This window comes from Thamnophis elegans, chromosome Z (genome assembly GCF_009769535.1).
Source record: "Thamnophis elegans isolate rThaEle1 chromosome Z, rThaEle1.pri, whole genome shotgun sequence".
NCBI lineage: Eukaryota > Metazoa > Chordata > Lepidosauria > Squamata > Colubridae > Thamnophis > Thamnophis elegans.
This window is the reverse complement of record NC_045558.1, coordinates 110,723,075-110,738,176: the sequence shown is the minus strand read 5'-3', so window position 1 is coordinate 110,738,176 and position 15,102 is coordinate 110,723,075. Positions and strand designations below refer to the sequence as shown.

The 15,102-nt window shown below is 36.4% G+C and overlaps 1 protein-coding gene and 1 pseudogene across 1 annotated transcript; one reads left to right on the top strand and one right to left on the bottom strand.

The window, feature by feature from the left end:
- The first annotated feature begins 2,081 nt into the window (after positions 1–2,081).
- LOC116521421 lies at positions 2,082–2,673 on the top strand (annotated as a pseudogene).
- A 6,390-nt stretch (positions 2,674–9,063) lies between these two features.
- Positions 9,064–10,002, bottom strand: LOC116521420 (olfactory receptor 5V1-like). The gene has a single exon (XM_032236094.1). It carries the CDS (start codon positions 10,000–10,002, stop codon positions 9,064–9,066), a length of 939 nt encoding a protein of 312 aa, XP_032091985.1.
- Positions 10,003–15,102: the final 5,100 nt, after the last annotated feature.

Sequence of the window (15,102 nt, the reverse complement as noted above, 5' to 3'; positions counted from 1 at the left end):
TTACATAGTTGCACAAAACTTTCTACTTTGTTTAACCTAGAGATTCAAATTAATTGTTCTTTAAGGCTAGGTATCCCTAAGGAATGAAAAGGTTAATAGGGTGGGAAAATCTCAAGGGAAATTGTTTGAATACTTCAGAGAAAATAAGAGTTTCTCCTTGTTAGACTTTCATTTTAATCTAGTTCTTTCTCTGAAACATATTTCATTTCAGAACCTGGTGAAGATGCAGAGTTCTCCAATTATTTCCGTACTGTTGTTCATATAGAGATAGGTAGATAGGTAGGTTAGTAGACAGACAGACAGACAGACAGACAGACAGACAGACAGATCAATGATGTACAGCTGCAGTTAGCATTCAAAATAGTTAGAAAAAAAGGTAAGTGGGACTTGGAACTACTTGTGGTTGTATGAATGAAGGGCCAATCATAGCCACAAATTTACAAATAAATAAAAATAAACTAATAAAACTAATGAAATAATGAAAAAGTTTGATTTATGCCATGCAATTTTACTTTCATAAAGAATATTGAGACCTTTGAATTATGCCTTTTAATCAAACCCTTAAATATGGGATAATATTTTCAAAGAAAAACTGCAACATATAGTTTACATTACTAAACCCAAATGCATCTTAAATCATTTTAAAGCATTGTACCATATTAAAGAGGAACCAAGAATGTTTTATTTTTCTAAGACAGTTCATGAACATTGAATTAAATGATTTCTTTAAAAATGTATAAAGTTTATTTTTTTTTCATGAAGCATCATGTTGCAAGTATGGCTGAGTTTTGAGTTTTGAGAGTAGTTAGGTATACAGAATTCTAAGCTAGATGTTTAAAATCCTGATACTTCCAAGCATTTTCTTCAGATTTATGGTGATTCAACTTAAAGATCACAAGGATTTTCCAAATTAATCATTTTATTTTCAATTGTAAGTTGTAAGCACTAAAAAATTATTCATGTATGTATGTGTGTGTGTATGTACGGTGTGTTTGTGTGTGTGTGTGTTTATTCATTATACTTTCAAGATTCTGTGGAAAAAACATAAAGGTTAAATTACAGAGTTATCTAAGTTATTAGAATGTTTATTCCAATACTTATATTGTAATTATAACTGCAGTAATGACTAGCAGCAGCATTAGATCTATGACCTACACAACTTTTTCTTATCTTGAAAAATTAGATTGATAATCTGAAACTTCTACTAAATATCTTTCACATATCCTCCATCAGGTAGTTGATCTATAAAACTTTTAAATTGCTTAGCTATATTTTGTTTTTTATTGATTGCCAATGAGAAGATGCTACCTATTGTATAACACTTAACATTCCTTTAATGATATAAAATCATAGAAAAATGCATGTATTTATACAGAAAGTAAGCCAGAAATACATTTGCCAAAAATGAAAAAAAAAGAAACTCTTCTATTTATTGAGAAGTCAAATCTGTAAAGAATGAGATTTAAATTCTGTCAAGCATGATTGGTAAATAGTTTTCTCACTGGCACACTGAATTTTTTTTGAAAAATGTACAAAATTTGTATGAGATTATTTATTCAGCCATATGATTCATAAATATTAAACTCAGTGCTTGTATTAAAGTTTCTTATTAGTTTTAGTTCTCTGTTTACATACCAAAATGAAACTAGAGAATGAACAGAACAATGAAAATAATATTTCTTTCTCAGCTAAAATATTGAAGAAAAAAAAATCATTTTTTGTTCATATAGGTGAAATTTGGTGGGTGAAATGTGGACTCAGAATGAGACTGCAGTGAATGGGTTCATTCTTCTAGGCTTTACCAGTCATCCCATATTTTGGCCATTCCTTTTTATGATATTTTTCACTATGTCTCTTATCACTGTGGTTGGAAACAGCCTGATCATCTTCTTGATCAGGATCAACTCCCGTATCCACACAGTAATGTATTTTTTCATTGGTAACTTATCTTGCTGGATATATTCTTCACACTGATCACTACCCTTCAAATGCTCACCCACATGGCTTCTGAAACTAAGATGATCTCTTACAACAGATGCATGGTCCAAATGAACTTAACCCTCTGCTGTGGAATGACAGAATGTTTCATCTTAGCTCTTATGGCATATGATCGTTATGTGGCCATAAGCTGGCCACTGCGATATCCCATCATCATGAGAATGCCAATGTGCATACAGATGGCTGGGATATGCTGGTTTGGAGGTTTTTTCAATGCTGCAGCACTAACAGTATGCACGGTAAATTTTCCCTTCTGTGGACCATATGAAATCAACCATTTCTTTTGTGAAGCACCAGCTGTGCTTCAACTAGCTTGCCTGGACACCTATATGATAAAGATCTTCATCTTTGCTCTGAGTGTAATTGTCCTCATGCTGCCTCTTGGCTTTATAATGCTCTCCTACCTCCAGATTGATCTTCAATATGAATTCAACTGAGGGGCGACAACGGGCTTTCTCTACTTGTGCCACACATCTCATCATTGTTGTGTTGTTCTACAGCACCATCAGCTTCACATACTTGCAACCCCAGTCTGACCTCTCTCCAGATCAAGAAAAGAAAGCTGCTGTCTTCTATTCTTTAGTCTCTCCTATGTTGAACCCTATCATCTACAGCCTCAGGAACAAAGATGTTAAAGAGGCCTTAGTTAAAGTAATGGGAATTAAAGTGAATTAAATCTTTCTTTTGGGACTATGAAAATGAGTATTTTATGTATGAATCCACTCAATTTATATATTTGTGAAACTTATCCTTTTCTGACTCTGTTTTCTTGCCAGTAAGTTATGCAAGTATTCATTTATGAAAAACCTGTTCTGTACATCATTCTAGAATTATATATGCCATGCCAGGTCACTTACCTTGTGAAGATCTAGCAAGCTACATCTTGGTTGCTGGCTGAAATAGAGCTTCTGAATGGCGAATCCAGATTTCTGATGCTTGGCCAAAATGCAGACTTGGGAGCCAGATTCCCTCCCCCCCAAAGAGGCTCCATTTTGGCCTGCAATAGGCTGGGGGGAGGCCTCTGGATGTCCAAACAGAGCTTCTCGGGGACTGCTCTATTTCAGTCAGGGGAGACCTCTGGACAGCTGGATGAATCTGCCCCTCAGAAGCTCTATTTTGGTCGGCAATGTATAAAAGGAATATTGCAGAGCCTCTACAGTCATCCGTAAGGGTGAACAACTGCTGTGGTGCTGCAAGATTCGTGGTTTCAGGCCTTATTCACAAATGCTAGGGGGAGCTTATTGCATAAGTTCAAATGTTCACTAAGGGAACCCTCGTAATCTAGACTTCATTAGTCATCCTATATTTCATCATCTCCTAGTTTAATGAATAGTTCTGGTTCTATAGAAAAAAGTGTGTGTCTGTGTGTGTATATGTGTTTCAAAACATATGTATATATGTTTTTGCAGATTTTCACTGGTGTAGCTGGTCTTGTTGTATTCTGAGTAAGATTTTTGAACAGGAGAATAAATGCACGATCGCAGAACACAAGAACGTAGTAAGAAAAAAAAAAGAAAAACTTCCTTCCCTTTTCCAGCACCTTAAAGCTACAGGACATGAAATTAATTTTGAAGGAACCAAATTAATCTCCAAAACTGAACACTTCAACAAGAGAATAATTATAGAAGCTATTGAAATAGAGAAACACCCCCACAACATGAATAAACATGATGATACCTCCCGCCTACCAGACATCTGGAAAACAGCCCTGGTCAACAAACAAGCCCAGTGTTGTGTTTGTTACAACACAAAACAACAACGGACACACAGCCAGCACCAATCAACACCAATCTACCAATCATGATATAACTACACAGCCATCAATCCACTTACTGAAACAATGCCAGCACTCCACACACCCTCACCAAGATTTATAGAAAGACAACAGCTCCAACCATGCTTTTAGCTGAAAACACCAGCCTGAAGATGGCGAGTGAGACCTCGCCGAAACATTACCAAGACAATTTCAATCTTACATGGGAAAAGACCTGAATACAACAAGACCAGCTTACCTACAACCATGAAAATCTACAAATGTATCTATTATTTATCAGCACAAATGCAAAACACACACACACACACACACACACACACACACACATCAGAAACTAAGTTTGCTTTTATCTTATTTTTAACTACAGGGAAAGAATTCCTTTGACAGATTTGACTGGCAGCATCCTCAACCTACAGTCACAATGGAATCTTGTAATTTTAGACATGTCATTATATAAGTCACATTCACATGACTGCCTCACTGATTGACCACAATCCCAGCTACCTCAGTTGCAAGGATTAAGCAATCATGTAGGTCATAAGTGGCGAATTGAAATGCCTCAGAGTGTATGAGAGGTTATGGGGAGCCCCAAATGAACAAGCTCTACTCCTCAGAAATTGTGAAAGAGTATGTTCTGTAGGGGGAACCAGGCGGGTAGAAACTGAGGCAAACCAGGTTGTGGAACAACAACCATTTATTGAGCAACAGAACAGCTCACAGTAAGGCAACTCTAGAAACCGACAACAACAATTTTCTGGCTGACAACTCTTTATATAGTAGCTGTCAGATGGGGTAACCAATAGGAATGCAGCAATCTCCTGCCTGGAGGTTAGTGTGTCTTAGCCAATCAGCACAGCCTCCCAGTCAGTTTGCTTTGACAGGCATCGTAATTACAAGGGCATAGCAGAGTATAGTAAGCAATGTTCCCTCTAAATTTTTTTCAGTGTGAGCAGAAAAGTATAGTGTTTGAGCGGCATATTTCCATGCCTGAGCACCTGAATTTTTTTCACAGATGTCACCTAAGACAACAACGAAATCAGTGTTATTTGAAACTCAAAGTTATGTTTATTCAAGGTACCCGCTTAATTAAAAGTGTTATATAATATCAGTATCACTTAACAACGGTCCTGCTTAGCAACCAAAATGTTGGCTCAGAAACTCTGGCATTGAAAAATGCAAGTCTTAAAGCTGTCAAGTTACAAGACCCTTTGCATCCCTAACCCTTTAGGAAAAAAAACCCAGGGGTCTTCAAACCTGACAGCTTTAAGCCTTGCTGACTTCAACTCCCAGAATTCCTCCTCCAGTCATGTTGCAGCAACGTCATCTGCGTGGATCTGCTCCATCTTCGGTTTTTTTCACAGGGGGCAGGGCTGCTGCTGAAGATGCCAACGAGCCCCCACCGCCACTAGAATATGCATTTGTTTAGCATGACATAGAATAGTCTTTCAACCAGAAGTATGGAATAAAAGAGAGACTGATAAATATTTAAAAAAAATAAAACCAAAAAGCAGCTATTTATTTGAGTTCTAGATAAACATTTAGTTCAGATTTAATAGTGTTTCAGAGATGTGGCTGTCAGCTATTTGTGTTTGTATGTTATTATTATGGAAGGTTAGATGAGATTTCACCAACATTATTCACCCCTGATTAATGCATTCATTCTAATAATCGAGTCTGACTCTGAATTACAAATCTATGTCTGAAGAATCTGGGTTAAGTTTTGGATTGGAAATTTGGGGAACATGAAAGTTTATGCATAATTTTTGTAATTTTTTCATTGGGTCTTAATAATGATTTTATTCATTTGGGATTTGGGGGTCTTTTTTCATAGGCTTAACACAGCTCTAATTTTGTCATTAGGAGCAATGTAACATTGGCCACTAATGTATTGTATACAGGTTGCCTTAGAAGGTAATACCTTTTGTATAGTAGGAACTTAAGATAGACAGACTTCATACAGATAAACAATTGAGAAATATTGTTCTTTTTAAAAAGCAGTGTTAATTGCTGCACCTTTCTCATATTAAGTATATTAGCTCAAGTTCATGTTAGGAAAAACTTTCAGTCTTAAAGGTTTGGTGAGGAGAAATCCAAAAATTCTTTTAAAGAATTTAAATTAAATTTGAGGCTGCCTCTGCTTTCGCTCTCCCTCCCTCAGCTGTGCAGCAGCGGCAGCTCTCAGCCTACGGCGGCAGCGTCACGCAGGCTGTGGAAGGAGGAGGAGGAGGAGGAGGGAACCAAAGAGAGGCTTTTACCGGGCGTGCGCCCCACAGCCAGGACCGTCCTTGCGCCTCAAGCCACGTTTCTTCCTGCAAAGCCCTTCGGGCAACCCGAGAGTTCCGCCTGATGCCCGAAGGGCTTTGCAGGAAGAAACACGGCTTGAGGCGCAAGGACGGTCAGGCTGTGGGGCGCACGCCCGGTAAAAGCCTCTCTTTGGTTCCCTCCTCCTCCCCCTCCTTCCACAGCTTGCGTGATGCTGCCGCCGTAGGCTGAGAGCTGCTGCTGCTGCTGCTGCACAGCTGAGGGAGGGAGAGCGAAAGCAGAGGCGGGGCACCAAGCTTTGGTTAAGACAGGCAAGGGAAACCGCGAGCCGAAAGGAAGTCTTGCTGGGAAGACGTGGCAGCAGGGCTTTGAAGGGCTCCCCCCTCCCCAGCCAGCCAGCCCACCCAGCCCATTCTTCCCCCGCCACAACTGTATCTAACACGCCAAGTTGCTGGGAGGAGAAAGTTTGGGCTGCAGGACATGAGATTCCTCTGGGGAGGTCCTTTGCGGGCGGCCAGTTCCAGCCGCCTGCAAAGGACTTCCCCACGTTTGCTTTGAAAGAAATCTCTGCACGGCAGTTAGAAACTGCTGCGCGGGGTTTTCTTGCCATGTGCGCGGCCGCGCAGCCGCACACCTTAGAGGGAACAGTGATAGTAAGGAGCAGATCCCAGCTCTGCAGTGTGATACTTGGCAGTAGCACCAGGCTTGGTCTTGAAGTTGAGGCCTGTGGGCCTTCAATAATCAGCTCAGGTTTCTAAGTTAGCCTTAGCATTGTTGCCACAACCAAGAGATATTGTACAGCTTCCCACACATGTTATCTTCCCTTGGTCTAGGTTTCCTCTATACAGTGGTACTTGGTAGAAGTATTGAGGTTGGGCCCAAAGTAGAGGCCCAAGGCCTTCAGCATTGTGGACTAGTTGCCATTTCCCCACAGTTCTACATCAGCTGCACCAGTGGTGGGATTCAGCCAGTTCACACCACTTCACAAGCAGTTTAGTGAACTGGTTGTTGGAAGAAATCATTAGGGCAGAGAACCAGTTGTTAAACTATTTGAATCCCACCACTGAGCTGCACCATATTTTTCTTCAAGCCATGTGAACCTTGGGGAATGGTGCAACTGCCCCCACTGACAAACACTCCCAAGGAACTGTCAGATGACACTCAAGCATTCAAGCATTTTATTATATTTCCCCAAAGGAGAAATGAAGAAAAAATCTTAACAAAGGCAGAAAGCAGCCCCAGTCATCCTGCCATAGGAAAACAGCTTCAAACTAAGAAAGTTGAAGAGGCTGAATGCAGATTTTATATCCATTCAGGAAGAATGGGCCAATCTATTCATAAACAAAATGCCTCCAACCACAGTTCCCATAAAAGGCTGGAACTGATGGGTTTAAGAATTTCCATTCCCCTACTCAAATTCTAAGGACAGGACATGGCCTTTAGGACATAATAGGATTTATCCACCACCATTAGAATAACAAAGGACACAAGGCTTGCTACATAGTGCAAGCCCCCTTGAGCATCTCAATCATGAAATCCCAGAACGCTATAAAGATCCAGCCATTCACTCAGCCATTTGTCAACCACCCCAGTACTGCTGTCACTGAAGTTTCTGGAAACCAAACAAATAGAGACCTTCATTCCTTGCAGCCAACCTTCATTTTATTTCCACTGTCTTTCTCCCAGTTTGGATTTTTGTTCCCATAGGTGTAAAAAAAATATTCCCACTCAGTTTGGAAGAGTTGTCATATATAATTCTTGGTTTGGGGCCTGACAGAAAACTTCAGAAAGCCTCATGTAGCTTCAGAAGTTTCCAGACCTCTGCACAATTTTGGAAAGAAAACAGCACAGTTCAGATCCTTGGGAACACTGTGGCAGCAGGAACAACTGAGCTGTGCCCCAAGACTTGCATGCAGGGAGACTGGTGCAAGGTGGTATTTCTGAGGGACACCAGTGACACTTCGGCTGTCCTAGAAGCAAGTTCTTAATGTACAATTAAGCCCATATCATGCATCTTAAAAATCATTGTAATCTAGAATTGTTGGGAGTAATGTATAGTATAAGTTTCAAAACTAAAATATATTTAGCATTTGTTTCTTGTTGTTTCTTTCCATAATTTCATCATATCTGTTTTACTGCATTTTAAAATATTTATTATTTAATATTTGAAAAAATGTGTTCTAATTATTCCTTTTTTAAAAAAAAAGTTTGGATATCAAAGATATAAGGCATTTTGATGAATGTTAATATTACAAGAATGCAAGACTTTATTATAATCAAAATCAGCTGTAATGTCAACACTAATAGACATAACAAAAAGAAATCTACAACAGTGTGTGTTTGTGTGTGTGTGTGTGATTTTATTATTAATACAACTTTCTTATTAAACAATCACACAGGTGGATCTCATGATACCTTGGGTGTGGTGAAGATCTTGGGAGGCTCAGACCAGGCCCTGGGCTTCAGGGAAACATATATAGAGAGAGGAAGTCAAAATAAATAATATAATTCATTTGTGTTTATTTATTTATTATTCTGACGTCCATCCAAGAAATGATGAAGGCAGATTTCAGCAGGAAAATATGAAATTACATTAGAAAGGAAATAAACATCTTTAAAAATCCATCAAGGTGTCTATTTTATACAAATATTATCATTTTAACTCTCCTTGTAATAAATACTGAAAGGGCATATAATAACTGTTAAAGTGATATCTCCCCCCGCTCCGCAAAAAAGAAAAAAAAGCAAACCGAGGAGAAAGAAATAAAGACCCAAATCAGACTTAAAAACAAAACTGAGAGATATGCAAAAATCACAAATAATTAGATAACACCAACAAATAAACTCTCATTAGCAAATTATTTAAAATAAGGCAAAATACCAAAGGCTTTTATAATATTGTTTTTGCTACAATCTTATTGTTATGCAATGTCCATCAATTCATTTCTGCAGAAAGTTTGTAACAATATGTATATGAAACTGGCTACAGGACTTCTCCCATTACCTAAAATCTGACATTTTATTTAAAGTTAATATTTCTCACATATCAATTTCCTCACTGACATTTTCACTTCCTTGTTCCGTAAGCTATAGATGATTGGGTTGAGAGTTGGTGTTAAAATACTATATAGAATTCCCACAAGTTGGTCTTTGTCCAATGAGTAGCTGGAAATAGGACGAATATATGTAAAAATGCTGGAACCATAGAAGAGAATCACAATGGTGAGATGTGATGCACAAGTAGAAATGGTTTTGTGAAGGTGTCTTTTGTTTTGATTGCTCAAAATGGCATGAAGGATGAAAGCATAAGAAACTAACGTAAAGAAGAAAGGGCTAAGCCCTATGAAAACACCCAAAGTGTGCAATGCAAGTTCATTGACTGATGTGTCAGAGCAGGAAATACTTAGCAATGGAGGAATATCACAGAAAAAGTGACTAATTCCATTTGACCGGCAGAAGGACAGACGGAATGTAAATACAGTATGAAGACAAGCATTCAGAAAGCCACAAACCCAGGAAATCCCAGCAAGCTGAAGACAGATACGCTTATTCATGAATCTAGTATATCCCAATGGACAACATATAGCAAAATAACGGTCCAGAGCCATGGAGGCTAAAAAGAATCCCTCAGTGCCTACCAATGCTATGAGAAAATATAATTGTGCAGCACAGCCCATCAAGGAAATGTGCGGAGTTTCCACCCAGAGATCTGTTAACATTTTGGGCACAGTCACAGAGATATAGCAGATATCCAACAATGAGAGATTGCCAAGAAAGAAATACATAGGATTGTGGAGTGTTTGATTTAGCACAACTACAATGATCATGAGTGAGTTTCCCACTAAACAAATAATATACATAATAAGAAATAAGAGGAAGAGGAAAATCTTCCCTTGTTTAATATTCATATATCCCAAGAGTATAAACTCCATGACAAAAGTTTGATTTTCAGCACATGTTGAAATCATGATAAATAGACTACCATGAATAAAAATGATATTAAATACTATATGCTGTACAGTTTTTAGGCTTGATCCAATAATTGCCTTTGGTCCTGATTGTTCCTATACACATAAGGTAAGAGTTTGTGTCATTCAAAAGGATTCCAGCATCTAATATTCACTTGGCAAAACTTCACTGCCTTGATTACTATTCTGTGTATTTCTTCGTGGCTTTCAATCCTGTTTGGTCTCCTAAATTAAGACATTATCAAGGAAAAAAAGTCATACAGTACACAATAATCCTAAATAAATTATGAATTGTTTTATGAAGGTTCCAATTTTCCCAGCTTCTTTTTCCAGGCGCAAAAAGATTAATCCAGGTTTCCTTTGCACATTATGATTTGTGATCATGCCTTGAAAGCTACTTATTTTTATCCTGATTTGGAGAATATAATTTAATGGCAAACCTGCATATTAATTAAATGAAATATTGCAAATAACATCTTCATTTATCTCTTAATTTTATGATTGGTTTATTTTCACCCTAGTGGAAACTACATCTAGTGTTTTATTATGGCAATATACAGTATAATTGATTAGACATGCAAGGTGTGTTTGCACTGTTAATATGTATAGCAGCAGCTTTTCCCCTGTGAGTAATAGTAACTTGAGAAACTCATCTTAAGTCTGGTATTAAAGAAAGGAATAATCATGTTCCTGTAAGTTGCAGTCCTGATAACTTTTACAAGAGTGTCTATCTATAAAAAAGAAAAAGAAAAAACAACAAAAAGCCCAAACAACTAAGTCACTATTTCATGTATATTAAATAAGAATAAGCATTTAATTAATACATAGGGTTAAAGGGACAGCGGGGAAGGGAACCAGGCAGGGGCAAGGTGAGCGGTATTGGACCATGAGGCACACTTTTTACCTTTCCAGCTCCATTGCATTCCTTGCCATTGTGTTCAGGGAAGCCTCTGATAAAGAAGAAACCTTCTCACGATTTCAAGATGTTTGATTGAACTCGCGAGAAGGGGGTTTTTTACCAGCCACTTCCCTGAGCACGATGGCGAGGAATGCAATGGAGCTGGAAAGGTAAAAGATGTGCCTCGTTTCTCACCTGCCCCAGAAAATAATAAGCCCTCCCCTATAATAAGCCCAAGGCCATATTTCATGGGGCAAAAGAAAATAAGACAGGGTAGTAACATATTTTTTTTATTTCTGCAGAGAGCTAACCATTATTGGAAGTTACATTCATAATTTTCTATAAACTCTGAAATAGCAATGTCTTCTAAATAAATGATTTAATGAGTCATGTTTTACACTTATATTTTACAAGAATGATAACTTTTTTTAGAAATTGATTCATTCCCCAATGATTGTTATTTTAGCAATACATTTCTCCCTAAAGGCAACTTTGTGCATATGGAATAATTACCTATGAAGAACCATATGACCACAATTATTTTTCTCAATAGAAGATGACAAAAATCTGTTTTAAATACAACTTCATTAAAATTTGCAAGAGCTATGAAATAAGAAATGTCCTGTAAAATGGCTACCAAAAAACAAGAATAAACTAGAATATTTGCAACATCAGAAATTGTCATAAAATATAGTTAATAGTATTTCTGTGCTATATCTAGTTCTAAAACTACTGGTCATAATTTGCTTCTTCTGCCTTCTTTTAAGTGGCATCCTCTCTACCTTCTCAACAAGATTTCCTTAAATGAGAAAGCTGGAGAAGGAATGGAGCAGCATGGTAAGCTATTAGCAGGAAGTCTCATATGCTCCTGATTCCAATTTTTTATTTATTTTTAAATGGCAATATGTACTGGTTTAATAGCGGTAAGTTGCTGAGAAAAATAAGAAAAAAAGTTGAAAACAAACAAGGACGAATGGAGGAAGGATTATAGCCTCCCTGAAGAATCTGCCTGAATAGGATGGGCAAAAGGAAACATTAGCAAAGCCTTGGACAACAACCCTCCTCCAAGTTCACCAAATTTCTGAAGACCTCTACCAGAAAACAAAATCACTTTGTCATGTGACAGTCTAGTCTACTTATTGACAACAATCACTACAGACAAGAAGTTTCTCCTGATATTCAGGGTGAATTTCCTATTTTTAGATGGACACAAAATGTGTTTCAAAAACAAGTGGGAGATTTTGCTTTATTATTGACTTTTTATCATTATTATTTTTTAAAAGTGCTGCTGGAAAACATTGAAAGCAAGACCAGAAGACCCCATAATCAAGTTGTAGGCTGTGTAAACATAAAAGAAGTTCAAATCCCTGACAGAAATGTAATCCAAACATTAAAGAGATTTGTCCAAACATTCACTTGGTTTGGATAGTGCTGATCATAGTATTCACTTGTTTTCTTGATAAGCCATTTTTTTTCTCTAATGCACTGCATTTCTTTCATTCTAATTGTGAAATAGGTTAGATATCAAATATTATTCTGTTGAGACTAAATTGTAATGAGACTAAATTCCTACTTTGCAGAAGAAACATTATTTTTGCTTATTTATAAGCAGTATACTATGGACAAACAAAGGATTTAACAAAGGATTTTCATTTCATTTTCATTTATGCAACTAATGCTTGAGCTAGATTTAATTTTACAGGTTTGGATATTACTTATAATAGTATTCATTTGATTTCTTAAGTCATGTTACTTCCCTAATTCTTAGAACTATGCACTGTATTTCTTTCATTTTATTGTGAAATAAGTTAGATATCTAATATTATTTTCTGTTTAAAACATCAGATATAGATATAATAAACACATTTCACTTCCATTAAGACTTACTTTGCACAAGAAACATTACTCTTGCTTCTTTTGAAGCAGTATGCAAAACAAAAGACTTTCATTTATGCCAATGGATGCTTGAGGAGATCTAATTAATAAGATGTAATCAGGAATAAAGAAACACTACATCCTTGAAGTAATACAATAAAAAAATACATCTATGCATGCCAAGCAGAGTTAATTAGCAGGAAATACTTTTACCATTTAGACTCAAGGATGCCAATTGATGAGGTGCTTGGTTGTCTTACAAAATTTTTGAGAAGGAATAATAACAGCATGAGAAAGAATAAGAGCATAAGAAAGTTGTGCTTGATCTAATAGAATATAATCTTAGTAAAATAATATACTACCAGCATCTATTGTAATGACTCTATGGAATTTTAAATAAGGGTTTCTCCCACAGGTTTTAATCCCATAACTATCTCTAAAATCTACTCCCCAATAGGCTTTGTGTTTTTCTTAGTTCTCTTGGGAATCCAGAACTCCCCAATACATGTTCCGAATACTTTGGCACTTGAAAATTCTCTCTCTCTCTCTCTCTCTGTGTGTGTGTGTGTGTGTGTGTGTGTGTTATTTTGTAAAGCTCGTCTTCTCACTCAGCACCGAAAGATTATTCCTTACAAATCACAATTTCAATGTCTTGAATTCTTACTTAGTCTTGAACTCTTACTTAGCAATTCTTACTTGATCAAAGAAAGTAGGAACAAGGTATATGGGTATCTTCCCACAAGTCTATGCATAATTCTATATATTTAGTATCAATGTATCAGATTATGCTGGGATTATATTTTTATAGGATTCTTTTTACCCAGTTAAAGATTTATATTACTCCAGTATATTTTGGGAAGATAAGTCAAACCCTAAGTAGCATCCCAAGTGATGTGTGTGTGTGTGTGTGTGTGTGTGTGTGTGTGCGCGCGCATGCGCTTAAACAGTTTGAAAAGTTGGGTATGCTATCTTAATGGGTCTATACATGTATTTCTCTTAACATGAAAAGTCTAAGGAAGTATGTAGAGCAAAAGCATGTTTTAAATATCTTGTGCATGTTTTAAATATGCTTAAAATGGCAGATGGCACATGTGAAGATAAATGGGCCAAAATTTGCATTTACATCTTTTCCTTCTACATTTGCACATACAGTTCTTATATTTCCTACAGAGGAGAATTCCTGCTCACTGTCCTTCCTCCTTTTCCACTTCCTTTTTCTTTGTCAATCTGTCATGCTGCCAAGAACCATGGTTCCTATTCTGTCAGTTAACATTTCTACTGCATTTGTAAAGGCAGGAGGAAGAATATTCCTAGAAAGTTGCCTGATGTTCACAGCTTGATGTTCAGAATCTCATCTTTTGTGTATGTAATCCACAATGCATTGTAGAAAATAATAAAAAATCCATCAAAATTATTAGAGAGCATTTCACTGCGGCTGCCCTCAGCATGACCATCTTGAGGCGAAAAAAAATAAGTATCCTATTTATGATTTGAAGATATAACAAATATTCAGTCCCTAAATATAATATGGATTATGTATTTACTACATTTAACTCTTCTTATTTTAATAATTATCTCTTAACTTCTTTCATGTTGTTAATCAAGTTTAGTTCATTTTATTGTCATTGCACCTTGTACAACCAAATTAACTGTCAACATTATAACTACAAAAATAAAACACAATGTGACTTCAGTTGTGTAAAATGCATGATGCAAAACTATATTCTGCAATCTGAGTATACCAAAATGTTTTGGTTATAACAATTCAAATGATGGGATCGGATGGAAATTTTAATATAGGTAATCAAAATATTTGATTCTTATTTTCCCTTGTATAATATCTTTGGTCATTATTGATAAAGGATTCCAACATGATGAAAACATTATTCTGATGTTCTATATTAAAAAAAAATATTTACAGGGCTTGCTAAAAGGAAGGGTATGTTGCTCAGCATATAGAACAACTCAAACATCTATAATATTGTTTTGCTACAATTATTTGTATATTTATCAAAATAAATTGCTCAGCGGATCTGAAAACAGAATCACCCCACTTTTTTAAAAAAAATATATTTTTAATGGTAGGAATAATATAGAAGGGTAAGCAATATTGATTATTTTACAGATTTGATGTTTGGATTGGGAATTTTAATTTGGATTTATAAACTATTGTTCATAGGAGTTCCTTCTGCACATTCAAGATAAAAAATTGTTATAACTTACATTGTTACAATAGGAAATTCTAGATACCTCAAATATTGTTGTTTTTTACCTTCTTTCTATAAGGATGCTTTGTTTCTTAAAATTTGAACTAACTTAAAGATTTA